Source organism: Callospermophilus lateralis, unplaced genomic scaffold, assembly GCF_048772815.1.
Source record: "Callospermophilus lateralis isolate mCalLat2 unplaced genomic scaffold, mCalLat2.hap1 Scaffold_96, whole genome shotgun sequence".
In the NCBI taxonomy this organism is placed as follows: domain Eukaryota; kingdom Metazoa; phylum Chordata; class Mammalia; order Rodentia; family Sciuridae; genus Callospermophilus; species Callospermophilus lateralis.
This window is the reverse complement of record NW_027517776.1, coordinates 4,233,618-4,260,250: the sequence shown is the minus strand read 5'-3', so window position 1 is coordinate 4,260,250 and position 26,633 is coordinate 4,233,618. Positions and strand designations below refer to the sequence as shown.

The window sequence follows — 26,633 nt, the reverse complement described above, 5'->3', positions numbered from 1 at the left end:
CGTAGTGTCTCCAGCTCTTTAGGATCTAGGCTTAGGAGTGGGATTGCTGGTCACAGGGCAGTCCTGTCACTTTGGGGAATATGTTGGATTTGATCTCCCTCACCCTAACTTGTGACGTGGTGTTTAAGAATAGCTGGGGGCAGCTCAGGGGCAGGGCTGCCCTTCCAGATCCACGATCTGCCGCAGCACCACTCAAGCAGAGGCTCCGAGACCCTGCTGAGGCTGCCTGGGAGCAGGACCAGGTGCAGGTGGCCCACGGGCTCCCAGTCACCAAGAGCTCTTATTGTGGCAGGGCGCCTCAGGGAGAGTGGCGGCCTCTTCTCTAGCACTGGCATCAGAAACCTTCCTGATCCAAGACCCAGACGCTGCAGGAACGGGCATGAGAGGCAGCCCTGGATGCTGGATGACAGGCCCCACTGCTGCCTTTACTGACCCAGCAGGAAGCCCTGGGGTCATGCCCCCATGACCATCCAGCCTGAGACAGCCAGCAGAGGAGCTGGGACACTCCAGACCGTCCCGTGAAGGTGGAGGCAGCCACACCCCCAGCATCCCCTGCACCAGGCTCCTGACCCCTAGGCTGCCGCCTCACCTGCGCAGAGCCCCCAGGGCGGAAACGTGTGCCCATCTCACCCCTACTCCCTTCACACCTGGTCTGCCCCTAGGTTGCTGTACTTTCTGGGGCACGTAGTTGTGAGATACGCTCACGTCTAACTGAGGGCCTCCTGGTTTAGGTGGCCATCTGCATGTGGGCTTGACTCACAGCATGGCTGAACCCCTGTGGCACGAACTGCCCACGTGAGGCTGAGCCAGCATCCTGAGCTGTGTCCCCTCCTGGCCCCCGGCAGGACGGGGCCTGGCTTGGACACTGGGGACGCCTTGGGCCCGTAAGGACTGCCGAGGGGAGACCACACAGAGCGCAAAGCAGAGCTCTGTGACTTTATTGAAACCAAACAACATGCAGAAGAACAGAAATTGGCAGGCCAAAGGCCCCAGTGCCCAGCATTCACCACCCATCTCCTCCCACAGCAGAATAGATCCCAGTGCTGCAGTCAGGGCCCCGCAGGACGTCCAGGACCCCTCCCACGAGATCCAAAACATGTCCTGGTTGCCCGTGTCTCTGGGGGTCTCACCCCTGGCGTCCCTCCTCACAGCCAGGCACGGTTCTGTGACCTGCTCCCACATCAGGGGCAGTTGACCTTTCTCCCAGTAACAATTATGGTCATCGCTGCACTCCAAAGCAGGTGATGGTGACAGTCAACAGGTAACTGCCTACTGTTCCTTGGGGAAGAGGTCCTTTTACTCCTTTGGGAATGATTTGAACTCCCATCTCTGGTGTTAGTACTGTGCTGGTGGAGGTGCAGATGTCCAACCCTGTGCTCCCTCTGGTTCGTCTGATGAGAGATCTGATGGATAATGTGTCCTGGGCACTACCCTGATGGTGTTGCTGGGTTCCTCCATGGTGTTTCTGGGTTCCTCCAGTGACCCGTATATTTGAGGTTGTGGGCTATGTACTTTATAAAGAAAAGAGGTTTATATATTACAGTTTGGGAAGCTGAAAAAATCAAAATCAGATGTTCTTGTTAATTCAGCCTCTGATGAGGGTTCCTTCTTTGGCTATATAACATCATGGCAGATCACATTGTTGCAGGAATACAAGCAAAAAGGAGAGATCACATGATGAGCTAGGAAGCCAGAGACTTTGGAGAAATCTTACTCTTTCATAATGACTCTCAAGATACAAGAACTAACCAGAGTCTCTTCTAAGGGCAGCATCTTCAGGTCTCCCTTTCTGAGGGCAGTGTCCTCAGTGACCTACCACTAGTTCCACCTCTTCAAGGTTCCACCATCCCCCATATCACCACACTCAAGAGCAAGCTTCCAACACAGGAACCCTGGGTGGACAAACCACAGCTAAACTAAGCACTTGGTAACTGAAGCGTTGCACTCAATGCACAAAACTCTCACAGTGGGGAGAAAAATCTGGAACTCCTGCAGAAGCCCAGCAGATTGGAGAGGAATCAACATCCTATAAGCATCCAGAAAGTACAAAGGGAAAGAATTAAGCTTTAAGATGATAATAGTAGTTCTCAATTAATTTATTTGGCAATGATAACCAAACACCTTGCTGGCTTAACTTTTACAGAGGATCAGGGGAGGTTGGCTGCCTGTACATGCTTTCAGAAAAAGGAAAACATTAATGATAAAGAGGGAGACCAAACACATCAGAAATGAGTGTTTTTCTTTTTTAAGATCATCTTTTAGCTTTTTAGTTCATCTTTCAGTGAACCCTAAACAATGATCCAAGACATTACCTCTGCTCATCCTGATAAGAGCTGACAAGAGTCATGGAGACCACTTGAAGCCGTCTGCCTTCCTGTTCCACTCTGACCCAGGTTGCTGACATGGAGATCTGCAAATGGATACAGGTCCTAAATGGCAGGCATCAAGCAGGGTGCCAGGACACAGAATAGAACCCTTCCCTCCAGGAGGCTACTGGAAGTGATGAAATGCAATTGATGACTTACACCCAATGGGACACTGCTTCACAGAATGCCATAGAGCTCAGGAATATATCCAGCCATACTATCTAGACCCTCCCTGCATGTCCAGGTAATGCAGTATACTGGCCACAACCAGAGACTGTTTCACAAGACTGCAGTTCAAATTGTAGCTCTGCCATTTACCATCTGGGTGATCTGGGCGGCTCCTCAATCTATCCACATCTCAGTTCCCCATCTGTAAGAACTGGGGAGTGATGATGTCTACCCTCTGAGATTATACTAAGAAGTAAAAGAATCTGTACATACAAAAGTAGCTCATATTGTGCCCTGGATATGTAACCACGATCATCAATCTAACCCAATTAGCCCAATGTAAAAAAGCACATTCATCTTTGCCCCATTTATCCTATCTCCAGCCAAAAGAAACGTTATAAAAATGAACTTTTCCCTCAAACTTTTCTGCCAACTGAGTGAAACTAACCTTTAACTTCCACCTCCCAAGCGATGGCTGGTCTGAGATCTTTCCACCACTATGTGGATTTCTATTCACAGAGTTTCCTTACAACCTCTAAGGGAGGTGTGATCCCTGCTAGAAGCCTCATGGTCCTCATAATAAAATTAAAAGGTCATCACTCTGTACAGCTCTGGTGGAGAACAACCGGCTGCTTTTGTGGATGAAGCAGCCACTTTCCACGGGAAAACAGCTGCCCCACGTCCACCTGCACCCAAAAGGCCTACCTAGCACACCGCCCAAAAATTCCCTGCAAATCTGTCTGACCATGCAGAGAAGAAGTGTAAATGGGAAAGTCAGCACACATGAAGAGTCAGTCACAACAAGGGACTTGGGGAAATAGATATCTATAAGGATGTTAGGAGATCAGGCAAAGTACAAAATGAGTGATAAGATCAGGGATAATTTCAACAGGGGGGTAGTTGAACACACTATCCTTGAAAGAATCCAGTGTATACTCACAATAGGATTGAAATTTGAAAACAATAGGCAATGCAGACATAGATGATTTTAGTAATCCATGCTCTCTTTAAAATGAGGCTTTGGGAGAAGAATAAGATAAGTGTGAGTTTTGCATTTTGTGTCCAGAACATGATGTGATGAAAGGAATATATGGAGCAGGTGACATGCGTATTTCTTCCACCATTTCTGGGAGCATGTTTTGAAACCCTATCATTTAGAGTTTGGGGATAAAAATAGGTGTACCCTGGGTTTATGTATATAGAGATGATGCATGAATAGACCATATGGTGAATAAAGAATATAACAGGTTACTATTTTAAATAATGGATTGAATTGATATTTTAACAAATACATGAAATCTGGTATTCAGATAAAAACATTCAATTCAAGTAGTTTTACATGTAGTGGTAATATTAGGGTTACAAATTATAACAAACTGTGTTTGAGTTTTGCTTCGAAAATGATGATGGAATTCAAAAGTGATGTGATATAAAAGAAATCTCATGAAAAAGCAAGAAAACCAACATGGAGAAATTCATGGGATCTGATACAGGGAGTGAAGGAAAGTGAATCATATGCATATCATTTTGTAAATTGTGGATGAAATGATAGATCCTATGATGTATATATACTTAAGAAATAGGACTATAACAATTTTGAATAAAAATTTAATTCAAAATACACATCATGTCCCATATGAATATACTTTCATTGATGTTAAACTGGGTCACTTACTGTAGAAGTATTAGAGTTAATACTCAATATTCACTGAACTTCATTTTGAGTATTCCAAAATGAATATGTATGTCAAGAAAATGAATATTTCTGAAAAATATCTCCTGAAAAGTTGATTATAAATCCACACATATAGACATGAAAGAATCACGGTAGTATAAGTATATGACACATATAGTTCATGTTTGCAAATTCATAATATATATATATATATATATATATATATATATATATATATATATATATATATATCTTTAATACACTAAAATGTAATAGTATGTATGCCAATCGAAATTCATAAGAAGATATATATATATCCTTCACATATGTACCCAAAATATTCATTTTCCTCTACATTGTTTCATGTCTAAACTTGTTGAAGTATAAAGCTCACCACAGCTTGAATTTTCAGTTATTTCAGTGTATTGGGGGGCAGAGATCTCTCCATGAAATTCGTATTTACCAAAGTGAGAGTACTCTCAAAAATATACCTGTGATGGCAGTAGGATTATGTATATGTATATAAAAATATACATTGTGACCCAGGCAACAGAGACAGGGAGTCAGGAAGTTACATATTTGTTGATTTTGAAAATCCTTGGAGAAGAAAATTGAAAAAAAAGTGTCACAGGTTTTATAATATATATCTCTGATGAAGCAAAAGGCATGTCCAAGTATACACCATGCCTCTTATCAAATGCCTCTACTTCTATTCCTTTAGGATTTTTTTTATCGATGTTAGGATAAGTAGTCAGAGCCTAGAAGGTTATGGGTTAGTGTCAGAGATTCAATATTTCAAATGACAAAATGGAAAATGAGTCTAATACATATGGGAATACGTGGCACATAAAAAGCTTCCACTGTCATTCACCACAATGCCTGGACATTACTATCACCCCAGAGAAGACACAATGAGAGGAGAAGAGGAAAAAATCTGTGAATACATTTCTGGAATTGGAAATTCTGAGGAGCTCACAAACTTGGGTGTGGCAGAAGAGATCCCCAAAGTAGAGGACAGGGTAAACATTCCACAAACATGGAACTTTGCTGGCCTAATGACTTCTTGACTATCTGCCTCTGACATTCGTCCACTAGAAATATAGCTTTGTGTTTTAGCTTTCTTTGTAGTGAGGTCATGAAAGTTTGGTCTGAGTCTATGTGCACAGGAGGACATGGGTTCATATTTTCCAATAGGAACAGAAGGCAGCAGAGCTGAATCCTTTCTATGCACGTAACTGTGGCCTTAGGGGTATGAATGTCTCCCTGGGTGCATTGTGAAGCCTTTGGCTCACCGCCCAGTTTTAATGGAATTTCTTACAGCTTCCATGGAAAATTGGTGTTTGTTTTTGAAATAAAAAAGGTCAACCAGAACACATTGCTGGAAGGAGATCTGCCACGTGGGGTGAGTCAGGGTCTGAAGACAAAAACACAAACTGGGCTGCTACCCCATATATCTTTAGCACTTGATCGTAGCAACTCGTTTCAGAGCATCACACCAAATCCTCTCCCCACAACCACATGCCTTTACATTTTCAGGTCTCCTGGCTGCACCTTGTCAGTCACATGTCATTTGGAAGCCAATGACAGAAACACAGGGGCCCACCACAGATGTTGGATCACACACCTGCACTCCATTGCTCCAGGCCCAGTTCCCTGCTGGCTCCTACTCACTGGCATCTGTGTTGTTCACCATGGTTATGAATTCCACTCAGTCAAAAATGGCACTCGCTTATTCAGTCATGATGAGCAACAGGAGATCTAAAGTTCTCCAGGGATTTCAGGCCATGGAATTCTCAAAAACTTCATGGTATTGGCCTAGCCATATTTCAAGAATGAAGAAGTTGACACTGTGGGTTTTGATTCATTCAGGAGCCATTAAGTGTTGAGTACTCTCCTTTCAGTAAAAGCTCTGGAGATCCCATGCAGGCAAGGTTCCAAAGGAGTGGCGAAAGGTCACAGGAATCCAGGCCCATTGGGGTCTAAAATATGAGGTTCCTGTGAGTTTTGGCTCTCATCTATAGCTGAGAAGGCTTTAACAGCAAAATCATGTGAAATCCTGGCTGAGATTCCCAGTGCTGTGGAGAAAGACACCCTTGTCCTAGATCCCAGTTTCCAAAGGCTCCTCTAATGCCTGGCCTTCTAAAATCCCAACACAATTCATGGCAATAGTTCTCTGAGATCAGTTCCAGAACTCAGTCTCTAATGGCATCACACCAGACTTCAAGCTGAGGTGGACCCAGTCGTCTTTTCCAACCACCACACAAAAGACCACTATTCTAACAAAAACACTCCCACATGGCCCTCATCTTCTTCCATACAGACACTCATCATAACATTCTGGCTGGGGGTTTCTATAGGGTGAGCAGTCTTAGATGGTGTGCAGAGTAAGCTCTCATGCCCATCATATGCCAAATGTCATGGTGGCCTGGACACCATTCCTGAGAAACAGAATAATAAAATGGGCCTGTAGTTAATACTGCTCTGCTTGTCAAATTAGAGGCCTCCTGCCTGCCAGGGGTAGATTCTTTATGTGTACTGGACTCATGAAAAAACCCAAACACCTGTGTGATAGTTACTGGAGGGCTTGCAACAACTCATTTGACCCAGAGGATCCCTGTTCTGACTTCATAGGGGTCAGGAAGCTGACCAGAGGAAGGCAAGAGACTTCATCCAATAGTACACTTCTTTTTTATCCTCTTAGATTGGGATGGACACATGGGATTTTTCTTGTGTTTCCTGGGGTGCTGAGAATGTAATTCACAGCCACACACAGGGCCAAGAGTCTGATTCAGACACAGCTTTTACAAAGCACTTTACTTCAAAGGCACAGATTAGGCCTCTTCCCTTTCCATTTGAAACTGTTTTCTTGAGGAGTCCCAAAAAAGTGCCCTAAGGCAAACACCTCCCTGACATTCAGGGGAACAGAACAATAGGGAAGAAAGAAGCCTGGAGAAAAACTTTTCTTTAATTGAACACTGTGGCACTGACAGCTCCTAATCATGCAACTTGGGTTACTATGTATCCAAGCAGGGATTCTCCATAGAGATCCTTACAAGTCATTCTAATTTTTGAGTTTTCTGAGATGCTTGGCATGCCCTTTAGCAATCCAGTCCATGGCCATGTCACAGAGCTTGAATGTGGTACACATCTTGGACACAAAACCACGAACCCCTACAGAGAGTGGCCAAAATTCAGGAAGAATACAGGAACTTAGTATCTTGGTAGGTGTTGCCCATCTGCAAGGCAAGCAGCAGTCCATTCATAAATTGGCCATGAGGAGTCCTGCAAAGATTTCCACTAGACAGGACACATTCACGGCTGCATTCTCTCTACTCTCTTTAACCCCAAACCTAGTGGGATCCACTGACATAAAAAGGCTCACTAGTTAACAGTCCCTTTCAAACCAACAACAACCAAAAAAAAAAACAAAACAAAACAAAAAAAACGTTTTTTCTTCATGTTATCAGAACATGAGACAAAACGACAAATTGAAACACACACCCACTGAGACACACAAACCACCCCTTTATTTGTTCTGCATCTATCCACTCTGTCCTTTGACTGGTGGGTAAAAATATGTTCCGCAGCAGTGGCCTGTTCTATCTCAGCTCTGGTCTCCTTGGCCACCTCTGTGTAGTTGTCAGGAGCCAGCAATGAGCCAACACTTCTTTCTCAGGAAAGGCCCCTGTTGAGACCATTCAAGGCATTTGGCTATCCACACATCACTAGGTACCAACAAAGAATGACTCTGGCCTTGGTACAGACAATCAAGTGAGCCCACTGAGAGTGGAACTGCCTCTGGATGCCTCACCTCCTGGATCCCAAGTTCAGAGAGTTCCATCACCAAGGAAGTGATGTGAGGTCACTTCCTTCAGGGAAATGAATGAGGTCACTGCCTTGGCAACCACTTTGTCCTTACAGTTGTTTCCAAGGGTCCCATGAGATGGAGGCTGCCCAACTTACTGTGACATTTTCACAAGACATAAAGGTCTATATACCCTAGGAGCCCGGGATCCGCAATCCACACAGACCTGATTGTTTCCATCTTCCCTGCATTGAGAAGAGAGAGGCTGATTCAGGCTCATCCCTTCATCCTGACTGGGTTGTTGGCCTTGGAAGATGACTTTAAACCACACAGGTCCAACCTAGCTGCCTACATTTGCTCTAGGGATCATTTCTGCATCTACCTTTGAGCTTCTCAGCAGCTGTAGGATTCCCTACATACCTGTATGGCAAGGTCAACTCAGGACTTGCTGTTATGTGAAAATAGATTGAGGGAACAGAGTATGGTTAACGGTCATATCATGTTCGATTTGGGTTAAAAGTCATTCTGCTGGATTAAAACGGGTATTGGGCAACTGGGATATTTATACGAATGTTAGGTGAAATGTAAGTATGAAAGTAGAAAAGTAGGTAAGATCTCAAGCACAAAAGTTTGTTGGGCCCTTGATTTGGATACCTAGTTTTGAATTATGTTCTGCAGAAATGAATCCTCTAAATCCATAGACAATGGCCTAAGATCTTGTACCTGGGACTACTGAATGTAAAAGAGAACGTGCAGTGAAATAGTGAGAGTAGGCAGGATTCCAGTGTAGGGTAAGGAAGAATAGTGAGTTTAGGATTTGGACGAAAGGCCCTTTTTGCAATCCAATGAATTTCTATTAAAGTGTAAATGGGAATGTCAGCACACATGAAGAGTCAGTTACAACAGGCAATTGGGGAAATAGATATCTATAAGGATGTTAGGAGATGAGGCAAAGTACAAAATGAGTGATAAGATCAGGGATAATTTCAACAGGGGGGTAGTTGAACACACTATCCTTGAAACAATCAAGTGTATACTCAACATAGGATTGAAATTTGAAAACAATAGGGAAAGCAGGCATAGTTGATTTTAGTAATCCATGCTCTCTTTAAAATGAGGCTTTGAGAGGAGAATAAGAAAAGTGTGAGTTTTGCATTTTGTGTCCAGAACATGATGTGATGAAAGGAATACATGGAGCAGGTGATATGCATATTTCTTCCACCATTTCTGGGAGCTTGTTTTATCTACTATTTGTCCTATTCCTGTTCCCTTTCCTTTCCCTTCATTACCCTTTGTCTGATCCAAAGTATTTTTGTTCTTCCCAACACTTGTCCCCCTTATTGAAAGTTAGCATCTGCATATCAGAAACAATATTCAGACTTTGGTTTTGGAGGATTGGCTTATTTCACTTAGCATGATAGTCTTCAGTTCCATCCATTTACTGGCAAATGCCATAATATCATTTCTTCTTATGATTGCTTAGTATTCCATTTAATTTATCCATTCATCTGTTGAAGGTCACTTAGGCTGGTTCCATAGTTTAGTTATTGTGAATTGAGCTGCTATAAACATTGATGTCCTAGATCTGTACGTTCTATATTTTAGGTTCTTTGGAGACCTACAGTAAGGATTAGATGAAATACAGTTTAAGAAAATAGAGGCGATATACCCAAACCATCTTTGCTTACTAACAAGAGACTTCATATGCAATCTACTCTTGCCAGATTGTAGGCAAATGTACAGATACATATGTATACATATAGATGCACATATATGAGTATATGTAATACAGATTATATTTGTATATATATGTCCATACACGTGTGGGCAAGATGCTGTAACATTTCATGTGTTCTCAATAAAAGAATATAGGAGGGCTGGGGTTGTAGGTCAGCAGTAGAGCCCAAGCCCTTGCCTAGCTTGTGCAGGGCCCTGGGTTTGATCCTCAGTTCCACATAAAAATAAATAATTAAAATAAAGGTATTGTATCAAAGTAAAACTAAAAAAGAAATATTTAAAAAAGAATATAGGAAATGTCTTTTTATTTAATCAATAATCATTTTACAATATTTTAATGGTATTACAGATCTGACAAGCCTAAATTCTTATCTTTATATGAAATATTTGAAATTACCTTATTAATTCAATGTATGATATTCATAGCTGAATGAAACCATTCTTTCGTATCATTTTCAAAGTGAATAATGAGATGAAACTAACATTACAAAAAACTGCTTTTAAAATAATCACTTTTAAAAATAATATTTAATTGATTTTATTTTTTAAATACATGACAGTGGAATGCATTACAATTTTTATTACACATAAGAGCACAATTTTTTGTATCTCTGTATATAAAGTATGTTCACACCAATTCATGTCTTCATACATGTACTTTGGATAATGATGTCCATCACATTCCACCATCATTGCTAACCCCCTGCACCCTCTCTTCTCCTCCCACCCCTCTGCCCTATCTAGAGTTCCTCTATTCCTCCCATGCTCCCCCTCCCTTCCCCATATGTGTAATTCACCTTATATCAGAGAAGGCATTTGGCATTTCTTTTTTAGGGGATAGGGTAAATAACCACTTTATAATTTCTGAAAAAAATCTAAGCTTCTAAGATTTTACTGTCTAAGAACAGATGTGGAAAACAAAATTTAAGATAGCATCACATAACAAATATCGAAGTGATCCAAGCAAAAGTGAACATGGATTTATTTGTGGGTTTTTGACGTGAAACTGCATCTCAATCTTTTTTCTTATGTTGAATGTCAGAGTGGAGTTTGAGGTTTATTTCCAAGATACCAATCCACTTTTCAGAGAGCAACTATCAACTTCAGGAGAACATATGCTAAACAGGCTGTTTGGCTGAATTAAACCCTCAATGGGGAGAAAATCATCTAGCAATTCAATTTTAAATTGTAATAAAGGATCAAATTTTGTTAACTAAAAAATATTAGCTTAAAGTAATATCAAGTTATTAAAATTGCATACTTAAATTTAAAGTCATAAAAAACAATTTGCTAATTTTGAATTAATATTAGACATCTTAAAACAATTCAGAAAATTAATCTTTCCAGATTAAAAGTACGTTGAATGAATAGCATGTGATCTTGAATGAAATTTATTTCTATCTAAAGTAAGACCAAATTTACCTCTATTATATTTTATTCATTCATCCCACTATCTTAGACTATACAAATAATATAAAAATAATTCATAGTCTTGCCTCTGAGAAATTCATCTTTTCACTGAACTGCTAATTTGGAAAAATATTTTATATAAAATTGATTCATGATTTTTGTCTTTAAGACCTTACGTTATCATAGCGATTAACTCCAAATACTTCCAGAATTATTAGGTCATGATTTGTCTCTCCCTTGAGATGGCAATTCTCTACTTTACTACACTCAGGGACTCTCCACAAGTGTTATGTATAACACCTGCTATTTTCTATAATACAGGGGTTGAGAGGTGAAGTGGAACCAAGTTGTATACACATATTTTTCTGTTGAGTTCAAGTAAAGACAAAGATGGGGATATGCAGATTTATAAATTGTGAGGAGCTTGATAGCCAAGCAACAATATTCTCTCCCAGCCTCAAGGGAATTCAACATTGACATGAAAACACGGGCTCCAGATATACTGTAATCCATCTCCACTGCACGAGTCAATCTAGAAAATGTTGGTATTTTTTATGCTAACAACAGGATTCTTTTGACTTTTTGTTTTCCTTAGGAAATTACAGAGCTAGATGAAAATTAAGCAACAATAGTTACAAGTTTGAAACCATCAGGACAATTTTTTTATATCTTTGTAATACCCTAAAATATTTCCAAGTTGACTGGATTGTGTTTTTATGACTTATATTTTAACTTCATCTTTAATTAAAATTTATTTTCTACTTTAAATGCACTTTTGCCTTTCATTTGCTAAATTCTATAAACCTGAAAGCTTCCAATCAAAGGAAGAACACTTCTTGTTCCCATTTTTTCTTTGTATTGAGAACACAGATTCCTCTATAAACACTTAACTGATAGTCATAATAGCCAGGACTGTTTGTACTACACCTTTTTTTAAATTAATTTTTATTGTAGGTTGTTCAAAACATTACATAGTTCTTGATATATCATATTTCACACTTTGATTCAAGTGGGATATGAGCTCCCATTTTTACCCCATATACAGATTGCAGAATCACATCAGTTGCAGAACCATTGATTTACATATTGCCATTCTGGTGTTTGTTGTATTCTGCTGCCTTTCCTATCCTCTACTATCCCCCCTCCCCCCTCCCCTCCCCTCTTCTCTCTCTACCCCCTCTACTGTAGTTCATTTCTCCCCCTTATATTTTTCCTCCTTTCCCCTCACTTCCTCTTGTATGTAATTTTGTATACCTCTCCTTCCATTTACATGCATTTTCCCTTCTCTCTCCCTTTCCCTCCCACCTCTCATCCCTGTTTAATGTTAATCTTCTTCTCATGCTCTTCGTCCCTACTCTGTTCTTAGTTACTCTCCTTATATCAAAGAAGACATTTGGCATTTGTTTTTAAGGGATTGGCTAGCTTCACTTAGCATAATCTGCTCTAATGCCATCCATTTCCCTCCAAATTCTATGATTTTGTCATTTCTTAATGCAGAGTAATACTCCATTGTGTATAAATGCCACATTTTTTTTTATCCATTCGTATATTGAAGGGCATCTAGGTTGGTTCCACAGTCTTGCTATTGTGAATTGTGCTGCTATGAACATGGATGTAGCAGTGTCCCTATAGTGTGCTCTTTTTAGGTCTTTAGGGAATAGACCGAGTAGGGGAATAGCTGGATCAAATGGTGGTTCCATTCCGAGCTTTCCAAGAAATCTCCATACTGCTTTCCAAATTGGCCGCACCAATTTGCAGTCCCACCAGCAATGTACAAGAGTACCCTTTTCCCCACATCCTCGCCAGCACTTGTTGCTGTTTGACTTCCTAATGGCTGCCAATCTTACTGGAGTGAGGTGGTATCTTAGGGTGGTTTTGATTTGCATTTCTCTGACTGCTAGAGATGGTGAGCATTTTTTCATATACTTGTTGATTGATTGTATGTCCTCCTCTGAGAAATTTCTGTTCAGGTCCTTGGCCCATTTGTTAATTGGGTTATTCGTTATCTCATTGTCTAATTTTTTTAGTTCTTTGTATATTCTGGATATTAGGGATCTGTCTGATGTGTACTACACATTTTTAAATACACTGTTGAGACAATCATTTTATCTTGCTTTATCTCAGTTTCCTCATTTGTAAAAGGGGCAAAGTGATAATTGACTTTTGTAATCTTAAAGAATGTAGGTAGGATCAAAGGGAGAAGAAAAGTATTAATTTATGTAAATCCAAGGACTCCTTCAACAATGAAAAAACTTACATATTTCCTTTATCTATGTCCAAATTTGAAACCCATTGAACTCTTGATCACAAACTGGTTCACTCTTGAAGCCTTGAGTCATCTTTCTAGACCTTACTGAGCAGCCTCATCTCTGACCTTTGATACCATTTAACGCTCATTAACATTTTAATTTCAGAAGACAATTTGACCTTTTCATAAGAAAATACTTATATGAAATTACAAATCTTTTTAAAGTATGGCTTTCAATGCTGGCAACTATAGTCATGATATTAAAATCATATTATAACTTGAAAATATTCTAATACGAGAATGAAAAATCACAAAAGAAGGGAACTGTCCAGTGTCTCTGGGGAGGTCATTCCTAAGTCAAGCCACAGGAAGATCATTTATCCTAACATAAAAGATTACCATTAAACAGGGCGGAGAGGTTTGAGGGAAAGGGAGAGAGAAGGGAAATTGCATGGAAAGGGAAGGAGACCCTCAGTGTTATACAAAATTACATATAAGAGGAAGTGAGGGGAAAGGGAAAAAAAACAAGAGAGAGAAAGGAATTACAGTAGATGGGGTAGAGAGAGAAGATGGGAGGGGAGGGGAGGGGGGACAGTAGAGGATAGGAAAGGCATCAGAATACAACAGACACTAGTATGGCAGTATGTAAAAATGTGGATGTGTAACCTATATGATTCTGCAAACTGTATACAGGGTAAAAATGGGAGTTCATAACCCACTTGAATCAAATGTATGAAATATGATATGTCAAGAGCTTTGTAATGTTTTGAACAACTAATTAAAAAATAAAAGACTCTGAAGTTAAGGACAAGGCATACTATAAAGTAATTGTCTATGCCAGGGTTGTCTCTTCTTGCAAACTAACAATTTTTCATAACATCCTGCACCTATGGCCAGTTGCTCTATTTGTTTAGTGCTCCTAGTTTCCTGCTTTATTGCCTTGATTCCCTTTGGGTAAACTTTAGTGGGCTCAGTAATGGCCTCCAAAGATATCAAATCTTATTCTCTGCATTCTATAGCTTATGTTATTTGTCTTTGTAATTTTTCTTTAACTAAAAGGATATTTTTTTCCTTAATGAAATATATTTTACCTATTAGTTTTTTAGTGTGACAAGCATTTAGCATTATTGGGATAAGTTCTTAAGTCTTGATGGGGATTAATAATCATTCCTTAATCTTCTTTATCACAGTTGATCTCAATTTTTTAATGTTTCCTCATTTCATTATTCTGTTTTTCTGGCCTGGTAACATACTTTTAGAAATGTGGGAATTTTGGGGTAAAGTACTGGGGATTGAACCCAGGATGCTTTATCACTGAGCTATATCCCCAACTCCTTTAATTTTTTATATTGAGGCAGGGTCTCACTAAGTTGCTGAGGCTGGCCTCAATCTTGTGACCCTTCTGCCTCATCTTCCTGAGTCACTGAAATTACAGGCATGCACCCGAACACCTGGCATTTGGAAACTCTCCTGTCCCATTTATGACCATAATTAAATAGCTTAGTTCACATACAAGTTTAGCTTAAAGACAGCTGAAGAAGCATTTCTGAAGTCAATAGCATTTATTTTTTCCCCTTATTTAGTTGTCCAACCTCCATTTTTCTCCTCAGATCCCCACATTCAACAATTCTCATTCTCCCGAATGTACATTTTCTTTCCCTACAAAATTTGTTTTTTTTCATCCCTGAGGCTGATTCTGAGTACATAATTCTACATATACTCTTTAATTTCTACAGTAAAGCTGCATTCATCTTCAATTGATGAATATGCCTTGTGAAATATATTGCAAGTAGTTCTCACTTTTATTGAATTAATTTTCCAATGCTGATATATGGATTTTGGCATCTTTTGCAGAGAAATCATGAGTAGAGAAAAATGTCGATTATTTTTAAATAATAATAAAAATGTATTGATTGTGTTTAGGGAACTATTCAAGAGAAATTAATATCATAAAGCTGGAAAGCGATCCAGCACAGCTTCATAGTGTTGTGTAATTCATCTTTTGTACAAGAACACCCAGCCAGGGGCAAAGCATGGAAACTGAAATTTAGCCTGCTTGCTAGTTCTGAAGTCCTGAGTCTTTACCATAGGGATCTTTCTATGTGAAGGGAGAAGGGTATCTTTTTTTTTTTTAACCAGGAATTTAACCCAGGGTCACTTAACCACTGAGCCATATCCCCAGCCCATTTTATTTATTTATTTATTTTTATTTTGAGATAGATCCTTACTAAATTACTGAGGCTGGCTTTGAATTGGTGATCCTCCTGCCTTAGCCTCCTGAGCCACTAGGTTTATAGGCATGCATCACCCTACCGGGCTCATTTTTTTCTTTTGTACAAAGAATTCATGCAGTCACCAAGATTGCATCCACTGTAGATTGCATCCGCCAGGAAGAGGTGCTGCACAGAGAGTAGTTAACAAAGGTTGGTATTTTAGACAGACTTGCTTCTGGCTCCTGAAATTTGGAATGTACAAAGTCAGCACTATTGAACTGCTGGTTGATTCAGAATAACTGATGTCTGGCTTCTTCTTTATATTTCCTGCCAGGTGCAAGTGTTCTTCACTCCCAAGTAATCATGGTAGGGATTTCTCTGAGAAACCCATTGTTGAGTTTTGCATAAGGTTGAGGCAGAAATCATAGGTCTAGGATAATCTCTGAAATCTCCTTGATATATGAGGATGAGGATATAAAGGAACCAGAGATTCAGATTTATGAAGCACATGAGATGTTTGTCAAGTCATATCAGTGAATATTTTCTTATGAACAAGGAAAGATTGTGCACTTACCTTAAAGGTTAATATTAGCCAATGTTTATGGTCTTCTAATTTCTCCTTTGTAGTCTATAAGAAACTTTTGGTTTCATTCAGGCAAAACTGTGGAGAAAATTTTGGGACTGAAGTCCCTGGTACTCAGCACTACCACCACCATTGCTCTTCAGGGCCTTTTTTTTTTTTTTTTTTTTTTTTTGGTACTAGAGATTGAACTCAGGGGCACCCAAACACTGAGCCACATCTCCAGCTCTATTTTTTTTAGAGAATTTCACTGAGTTGTTTAGTGCCTTGCTGTTGCTGAGGCTGGCTTTGAACTCATGATCTTCCTGTCTCAGCCTCCCAAACTGCTGGGATTACAAGCATGCGCTACTGTGCCTGGCACTCTTCATGATCTTCACTGGTAATTAAGCATTGCTGTTCTACTTATAATCTATTAACTCCACTGTCTTCATTGATCACAGAGTTAGATTGAAATTCCCAAGGCCAAAGCCTTCAGAATCTTCCCTGCTCAGGCCCTTCTCAGGAATCATCAGGGTCCCTTCTCTTTCCTCAGGGATGACAGAGTTAATACAAAAATCATCTCAATGACCACCAGGGGTCACATTAGCTCCTCCCTTCCTCAATATTCAATGCTCCCCACCCTTGAAGAGATCCTCCACCCACCCACCCTCAAAAGCTCAGTCCTTCCAAATTAGAGGCCTGGGAAGAATACCTTCAGGGGACTGTTCCCTCATATTGACACAATACAAACAATTTCCAGCTAATATAGAAAAGCCAGAATTCAAGTACTTGAACGTATGACAATTAATTACATTTTAATCTGTTGAACTGACGAGAAAAGCAGTCAATCATAAATGCTATGTCAGTAACAATAATAGCAATAGCATACTGTCCCACTACATTATAAAACTGCTAAAGAACAGAAGAATAAAACACCATTTGAAATAAGTATTGCTAGTAATATATGTGTATATGTATTGGGTTTGGATGATATTGCATTTTTAGTTGGGATTTTGAGTTTTTTGACAGTTTGCTTACAAGTCCAGTTCTGTGATGGTCAGCAGAAACTCCAAATTAAACTAAAACAAGGAACACAAGAATATACTAGGCATATTAATCAAAGTGGTTCATTTGTTTTGAGTTCTTTTGCAATCATGAGTCACAGCAATTTCTTTAATCACTTCCAATTCTGTGTTTTAGAAGCCTAAAGTGTGTTCATAAGTTATCTAGTAGCAAGAGTGGCTGGAGAGAGGGATATTTTACCTCAAGCACCAGAGTTGAATTTCAGAGAAAATGGGTTGGATTTTATCACTGCTTTTTGCTAAATTCAATAGTGTGTTCACTGAGTAAAATCAGTGACAGAAGCTTGAGTCAGTAAGAGAGTCAGTAAGAGCCAGGGAACAGCCAGGTGCTGGATATTAATATTTCCCCTGGGAGCTGAGGGTGGAAACAGTGGTAAGGACAGATTTCAACAACAGCAAAGTAGCCACACAAGGAAAGTGTGTTCTGTCCGAGAGAACCACCTCTCTCTGGCAGGCAGGGTATTCCAGAATGGGCCAAGGGTAACACAGAAGACTAAGACTGTGGAAGGTTTAGATAACTAGCTTCTGAAGTCCAGACAAATGCTCCCTTGACTGAAAGTAAATGACATTAGTAATATTTCTCTTTATGGTTCTCATACTATGTGCAAGGAATTTTGATATTGTTTAAAAAAAAGCAGTAAAGGTAATACGATTGCTACTATTTTATAAATTAGGAAATTTAGACTCAGGTAACATATAAGTATTCAATACCCAGGTCTATGCTTCTAACTTATCTGATCTTTAGGAAGATCATGGGTGTAAGACTAGTATCAAATAGACTAGGATAGCAGATAAAGTCAACTGAGTGATTAAAGTGTTATGGTTTAAATGTGGTGCCCCCCAAAATCTCACATGTGAGACAATGCAAGAAGTTTTGGAGGAGAAATGACTGGGCGATAGCCTTAACCTAATCAGTGAATTAATCCCTGATGGGATTAACTTAATGGGAACTGGAAGTAGGAGGGGTGTGGCTGGAGCAAGTAGTTCATTGGGGGAGTATCTATGGGATATATATTTGTATCTGGCAAGTGGAGATCTCTTTCTCCTTCTGATCACCATGTGAGCTGCTTCTCTCTATCACACTCTTCCTCCATGATGTTCTGCCTCACCTAGAACCTGGAGGAATGGAGCTGGATGAAGACTTCTGAAACCATAAGCCCCCTAATAAACTTTTCCTCTAAAATTGTCTGGTCAGATCTTTTAGTCACAGCAGCTAAAACATCAAGTATAATGGTATTAGGTAGAGGCAATACCACATACAAGTTATAAAGTCCAGGGGGAAGAATGTAATGAATTCCGAGGTCCTTTCTACCAAGCATCTTTGGGTTAATTTTCCAGCCCAACCAGCCTCATCAGTTCTTTTGTCCCAGGAGGCAGGTTTCAGAAACTCTCTTATACTAAATGGACATTTTCCCCTCACCTGTACATTCATTCCAGGGACATACACGAATGCGACTGAATCAATATGTCTTCCAAAAGGTCATTTTCTGGCAGGGTAACCAACACTAAGTGCAGGGAGACTTTCCTGACCTTTCCTATCCTTTCTCCACTCTTCCAACAGGTTATGTCACTTTGAGACAAGCATATTGGTCACTTTCAAGTGAGAAGGTTACTGTTTGAGAAATGGGTAGAAGGGCAATGACAGGCTTTGCAATTACACATCCTGTGAAATTTTACAATCTGTATATTCCCTGAGTGTGTTTCAGGACGGGATGTGCAAGGAACCCTGCACTCTGTTCTTACTACTGAGAGAGCAAGCTAACTTCTAGCAAGAGTTACGGCAGCCTCTTCTCACTTTCTTGGACTTAAAGAACAAGTTGAGGTATAAGGGAGCTGTAAGGCTCACAAGTAGGATGCTGGTGTCTCTGAGTACCCTTCAGAGTGGAGATTCATCTTTCTAGAACACTACATTCCCTTACCCATCCATGCACATTTCCTCACTCTAGTGGAAGGAAATAGTCTTGCTTCTGAGACTTGCATCCATCCTCAGTTGTTTTGTTCTGGTTTGTTTGCTTTCTTTGAGTGGGCAGGGCTTGTTTACTGTTTTCAGACAGGAATGGTTCCAGAGAAGCTGTAGATAGAAGAAAATGTCCCCAGATATGAAGTGCTGAACAGCAGGCAGCCAGGTTGACCATTAGGTTTATGATTCTTTAAACAGTTTCTTCAGTGTAAAAATCCTAATAACCAAGAATATTTGCCTCAGTCTGGCTGGGCACAAAATCACGAGCCACTCATAGCCTTGTAGATTCAAACAGCAATTCTTTATTCCCGATCTCACACCAACACTCTACAATCACGTTCTGGGGAAATCCATGTTCTCTGCCCAAATCCACCTCCTCTGCCTCCCAAAAACTCTCTGAATCCCGGGAGCGACTCAAGGGGAACTCAGGCAGCAGGATACGCCCTATTCCCAGCAGGAATAATCTTAAACCTGGAACCGCCCTAAACCCAGATCCGCCCTGGTCCTTGAGCAAGGTCACCTTATGTGCAATGTTACTGCAAAATGTCCTATTTCCATGAGTCCTTTCACTAAGCAACATGGGGTCCGCTGGCAAGGAAATTGTCATACCTACTTGGCTAATGGCTCACAGCAAATATTGTTTCATACTCTATGGAAAAGTTATATGAGTTTGTGATTTGCTTATAATAACAAGTACATTTAAATATTTGATAGAAAGAATATCTTAGAAAAGTTCCAGGTTGGCAACCTGCCTTCCTGTGGGTCCTAGTCACATGAGTGTAATGAGAGCAAACTTTTACCTTCATTTCTTCCAGTTTTTTTCTTTGTTCTTTTTTGGTCCTATCAATTGCATTAACTCATCTCTTCGGGATCTTTTTATTGTTTTAATTAATTAATTTTAAATAGGTATATATGACAGCAGAATGCATTTTGATTCATCGTACACAATTTCAGCACCACTTTTCATTTCTCTGGTTGTACAGAATATATCATCACACCATATGTACAGTCACACATGTACCTAGGTAACAGTGTCCATCTTATCTCTTCATAATCTTGTCTTCCATTTAGAAACCTATTTAGATTTGCCATATTTTCATACCAGATAATGTTTTTTTCTCAGTTTTTAAAGTACTTATTTATAAATCTTTCAGAATAATCACTTTTAAAACCTGACCGCTGAGAATATTTAATGTTATGTGTAGCTTGAGAAAATAAATTTTTCAAAATCTTGCATTTTAAGAACATTGAGAACTTTAAAAATTCCAAAACATTATTGTGTGATATGGCTTATGTTTTGAATCTGGCTGAAAAACAAAACACAATGATATTTGTATATTATTTGTGTATCTAACTTGTTGCATTTATAATTAAATATTTTTAGAATTTTAAAAACATACTTGCATAGTATACTAAACTAATGGTTATGAGTGAAGAGACACTTGAATTATTTGACTTATTCCATCCACATATATATTTTACTCCATTTATGCTATAAGTAAATGTACTTCAACTAGGTTAAATCATGTGTGCAAAGACTCAGAGCTACTAAATATCACAATAGGAATTCAAAGACAGATCTGAGTTTCTACCCGCCATTTTTTGAGTATAATAATTTTTATAGCTACATACACACATTAACTGAGATTGTTCTCAGGTAAAGCAGAAGGAGCTGAGGAAAGAGATGGAAGTAAAAAACAGTCATGTCATAGGATGGAAGGTGGAAGTGTAAAGGTGAAATTTTTAAGCTGATTCTAAGCCCAGAGCCTGAGTAAAAGTGTAAAAGTGTAAATTTGAGCAAGGGCTCAAAATCTTTCTTTTACAGTGAAACGCTGGACCTGGCAGACACTCTGCGCTTCAGAATGGCCCGCCCTCGGAGTTGAATGGCCCCCAGGGCGGTCTTTCCACCTCCCTCTAATCCGCAAAGTCAGAGATACTGTTTTTCAGCCAGGGCCACATGGCCATCCAGACCAGCAGCCATATATTTTGACCTGGCAGGACCTTTGTGAATTTCCTCCCATATGCGTGAAGCCTTTCCTTGTCTCAGTTCCTATTCCAGTGTCTTCCCCCACGATTCTATCACTCAAACCTTCCGCTCCTCCCCCTCGTCCCTCTGTTCTTCCTGAGTCACAGGATTTAACTTTATTGGACTCCACCCTCCCTCCTTATCATTTACCCATGCTCCCAAACCCCCAATTCGTCTTAGGTGACCCTCCTGCAGCTGACTCGGGCACCCCGCCGCTAGAGGTGTTTGGGTCAGATCAAAGCCCTCCCAGGGACTTCCCCGCAGCAGTGACAGCAACAACGGCAGCAGCAGCCCCTCCCCCACCGAAGGAGCCTGGGCCAGCTAAAGGGACCCGCAGGCGGTGTACAATGAACAACTCAGAAGCCCCGGTGATGCTTCCTCTCCGTTCTTATGGGCCCACAATAGATGATGGGCACGGAGGAGAAATGCAAGCTTACCAATACTGGCCTTTTTCCTCCTCAGATTTATACAATTGGAAAAATAACAATCCCCCTTTTTCTGAGGACCCCACCCGACTTACAGGTTTAGTCGAGTCGCTGATGTTCTCACACCTGCCCACTTGGGATGACTGCCAACAGATTCTGGGGACTCTCTTTACAACAGAGGAACGGGAGAGAATCCTCTTAGAAGCCCGAAAGAATATTCTTGGACCAGATGGGAGACCAACCCAACTTCCTAACGTCATTGAAGCTGGCTTCCCCTTAAACCGACCCAACTGAGACCCTAACACCTTTGAAGGTAGGAAGCATCTGTCCACTTATTGCCGGGCTCTTGTAGCGGGTCTCCGAGCGGCTGCTAGGCAGCCAACTAATTTGGCCAAGGTAAGGGAGATTATTCAGGGACCCAATGAATCTCCCTCCATGTTGCTGGAGAGAATTATGGAAGCATATAGGAGATATACTCCCTTTGATCCTCAGGCAGGGGGCCAAAAGGCATCTGTTGCAATGGCTTTTATTGGGCAGGCTGCCCTAGATATTAAGAGAAAGTTACAACGTTTAGACGGACTACAAGATATGACCTTAAGAGATTTAGTCAGAGAGGCTGAGAAAGTATGTTATAAGAGAGAAACTGAGGAAGAGAATGAACAGAGGAGAGAGAAGGAAAGGGAACACAAGGAAGATGAGAGAAACATAAGGCAGACTAAAGCATTGGCTAAGGTGCTGGTCACACTCACAGACAGGCCAGAAGTTAGAAAGCAGGGAGACAGGAAGGGATACCTGGGCCCACGCCAAAGGCTGCCCCTGGCTTCAGACCAATGTGCCTACTGTAAAGAAAAAGGACACTGGGCCAAAGAGTGTCCCAAAAAGAAGCAGTCACGTCAGCCTACCATGCTAACCCTAGAAGATGACTAGGAAAGTCGGGGCTCGGATCCCCCCCCCCCTGAGCTCAGGGTAACTTTTGAGGTGGAGGGGACCCCAGTGAACTTTGAAGTAGATACAGGAGCAGTATATTCAGCCCTCAAGGCCCCACTGGGCCCTTTATCTAATAAAAGATCCCTAGTGCAAGGGGCTAATGGCAGTAAATATTGGGCTTGGACAACAAAGAGGACTATGGACCTAGGAAGGGGAAAAGTTCACCACTTCTTCCTAGTAATCCCAGAATGCCTGGCCCCGTCGATGGGCAGGGACCTACTCACCAAGCTCCAGGCTAAAATAACTTTTAACCCCGATGGTCCCCAAGTGGAGTTTCTAAACCCCTCAGTAAAGACCCCCATAGTCACAGCTTTGACTATGTCAGTAGAAGATGAACATCAACTCTTCACGGCCCCTGGGACCGATCAAATAGGTAAACTACCCCAAAGATGAATAAAGTATTATCCTGATGCCTAGGCAGAAACTGCTGGGTTAGGTTTAGCTATAAAACAACCTCCAATAGTAGTAGAATTAAAAGCTTCTGCCTCTCCAATCAGTATTAAACAATATCCACTAAGCAAAGAAGCTAGAGATGGGATAAGACCTCATATTCAGAAATGCTTGGCTCTTGGGGTCCTAAGGCCCTGTCAATTGGCCTGGAATACCCCTCTGTTACCTGTAAGAAAGCCAGGAACTGGGGACTACCGTCCTGTTCAAGACTTTAGGGAGATCAACAACAGAGTGCAGGACATTCACCCCACAGTACCTAATCCATATAACTTACTTAGCACTCTGAATCTGGAGTGGATATGGTATACTGTGCTGGACTTAAAAAATGCTTTCTTCTGCTTGCTCCTGCACAAGGACAGTCAGTTGTTGTTTGCTTTTGAATGGATAGACCTAGAAACAGGAACATCTGGCCAACTAACATGGACTAGACTCCCACAGGGGTTCAAAAACTCCCCTACTCTCTTTGATGAAGCTCTCCACAGAGACCTCAATGACTTCAGAACTGCACACCCCGAAGTCACCCTACTCCAATATGTGGATGATCTGCTGCTGGCAGCCAACACTAGGGAGAACTGTGAGTCTGGGACCCAAGCACTATTATCCGAGCTTGCTCAGCTTGGATATAGGGCTTCTGCTAAAAAAGCCCAAATCTGTCAACAAGAAGTAATCTTCCTGGGTTATTCACTTAGGGGTGGCAAACGATGGCTTACTGAGTCCAGAAAATGAACTGTTGTGCAGATACCGCCCCCATCTGATAAGAGACAGCTCAGAGAGTTTCTTGGGACTGCTGGCTTTTGTAGGTTATGGATTCCTGTGTTTGCGTCTTTAGCTGCCCCTCTATACCCGCTGATAAAGGGGGATGCCCAATTCCAATGGACCCCTGAACACCAACAGGCTTTCAATAATATCAAAAGGGTGCTGCTATCTGCCCCGGCCTTAGCACTCCCAGATGTAGAAAAACCCTTCACTCTCTACATCGAGGAAAAGAAAGGAATAGCACGGGGAGTGCTCACTCAGACTCTGGGACCTTGGAAAAGGCCGGTAGCATACTTATCAAAAAAATTGGACCCAGTGGCTAGGGGGTGGCCTCATTGCCTAAGGGCTATAGCAGCGGCAGCCCTTTTAATAAAGGATGCTGATAAATTAACGTTGGGACAGAAGCTGACTATAATAGCCCCCCATGCCCTGGAGAGCATCATCGGTCAGCCTCCAGACAGGTGGCTATCAAACTCCAGAATAACCCATTACCAAAGCCTCTTGCTTGACAAGGCCAGAATAACTCTGGGAACCCCTGCTCCACTTAACCCGGCTACACTGCTGCCAGAAGAATCATCAGGACCTATCACTCATGATTGCCAACACATACTGGCAGAGGAGACCAGTGTAGGAAGAGACTTAAAGGATCAGCCACTGCCCCGCCCTGAGGTCATATGGTTTACGGATGGGAGCAGCTTCCTCCAAGATGGTAAGCGGCGGGCTGGAGCAGCAGTGGTTAACAAAACTAATGTTATCTGGTCCTCTGGCCTTCCAGAAGGAACATCAGCTCAAAAAGCAGAGCTAATTGCCCTTACAAAAGCACTGGAGCTAGCATCAGGCATAAGAGCAACTATATATACTGATAGCCGCTATGCATTCAACACTGCTCATGTGCACGGGGCTATATACCAGCAAAGGGGGCTACTAACCTCTGCCAGGAAGGAAATAAAGAACAAAGATGAGATCTTCCACCTTCTCTCGGCAGTAAAAGGCCCTAAAGAATTGGCTATAGTGCACTGTCAGGGGCACCAGAAGGGAAATGACCCTGTGGCAGTTGGAAACAGGCGGGCAGATGAGGAAGCTAAGCTGGCAGCCCTAAACGCAGTGACCCTGTTAGCTGTTTCCACACCAGGGGAACAACGACTGGGAGACTTAGCTGCCGGGGAACATTCAGGCAACTTATGGCCTGGGGACACAGACACCGAACTCCGGAATCCTACAGAGCCAAGTTTACATTTCCAAAAAGCCCAACTCTATGTCAAATATGTACACCAGCTCACCCATTTAGGCTCAAAGAAGTTACAGGCACTCTTGAAAGACAAAAGAAAGGACTTGTTGTTGACTGACTTGCAGAGAAAAGAAATAGCTGAACAGGTGACTAGAGCTTGTCAAGTCTGCCAATTAGTTAATGAATACCCATCCAAGTTTCCAGTAGGAAAGCGCTTGAGAGGGACCAGACCTGGACAGTTCTGGGAAGTGGACTTTACTGAAATCAAGCCAGCAAGGTATGGACTTAAGTATCTCCTAGTCTTTGTAGATACTTTTTCAGGATGGGTCGAAGCCTTCCCCACGAAGAAAGAAACAGCTCAGATGGTGGTCAAAAAGATTCTGGAAGACATCTTTCCAAGATTTGGACTGCCTAAGGTAATGGGGTCGGAAAATGGACCGGCGTTTGTGGCCCAGGTAAGTCAGGGATTGGCCAGGGCCCTGGGGATTAATTGGAAGTTACATTGTGCCTATAGACCCCAGAGCTCAGGACAGGTAGAAAGGATGAATAGAACCATCAAAGAGACCTTAACAAAATTAAGCCTAGAGACTGGCATAAAAGATTGGACTATGCTCCTACCTTATGCACTGTTTTGTGCAAGAAATACCCCCTCCATCTCTTTGTGTAACCTCACCCCCTATGAAATTCTCTATGGTGCCCCTCCTCCAATCAGGGACCTGACCCCAACCCTGAGACTTAATGATTCCTTTCACACCCCCTTGCTTAACAGACTTAAAGCCCTTGAACACACACAGCGATGCCTGTGGAAATGGCTGGCCACTGCTTATCAGCCCGGAGACAAGGTAATCCCACACGGATACCATTTGGGAGACTTCATCTACGTGAGACGACATCAGGTGTCATCCCTGGAACCTTGCTGGAAAGGACCATACCAGGTGCTGCTTATAACGCCTACAGCGGTAAAAGTCGATGGGATCGTTCCCTAGATTCATGCCTCCCATCTCAAGCCTGTGCCCTGTCCAGACTCCGGCTGGAAACTGGAACAGACTGGTAACCCTCTCAAGTTGTGTGTTCATCATGTGGGTAGGGCTATGGATTTTTCCCCTTACCACCTGCAGCCCTAATCCCCATCAGCCTGTTCAACAACACTGGCAAATTATAAATCCCACTGGACAAGTAGTGTGGTCTATATCACATAAAGCCCCCTTATGGACTTGGAGGCCATGTCTCCATTCTGATATTTGTCAACTGGCCATAGGCCTTTTTGACTGGGACCTCCCTGACATAGAGGACCCCACACAGATCCCGTTCGACCCCAAGCCAGGGCAACATCACCACGGGGTAACCATATGCATTATGGATGTCATCGCCCACATCATAGGTGTCGACTAGTCAGTCTTGATTATTATGTGTGTCCAGCTGATTTCCGAAGTCGCAAACAGGCCCGAACCTGTGGAGGGCCCAATGACTTTTATTGAAAATCTTGGGGTTGTGAAAAAACAGGAGCTGCATGGTGGAAACCAAATTCCCCAGATAGC

At 41.6% G+C, this 26,633-nt stretch overlaps 1 protein-coding gene across 1 annotated transcript; it reads left to right on the top strand.

The window, feature by feature from the left end:
* The first annotated feature begins 1,244 nt into the window (after positions 1-1,244).
* On the top strand, positions 1,245-26,487 carry LOC143641331 (uncharacterized). The gene is given in 3 exon segments (XM_077108586.1): positions 1,245-1,261; positions 21,026-26,178; positions 26,354-26,487. Coding segments are annotated over 3 exon segments (5,304 nt in total).
* The last annotated feature ends 146 nt before the right edge of the window (positions 26,488-26,633 follow it).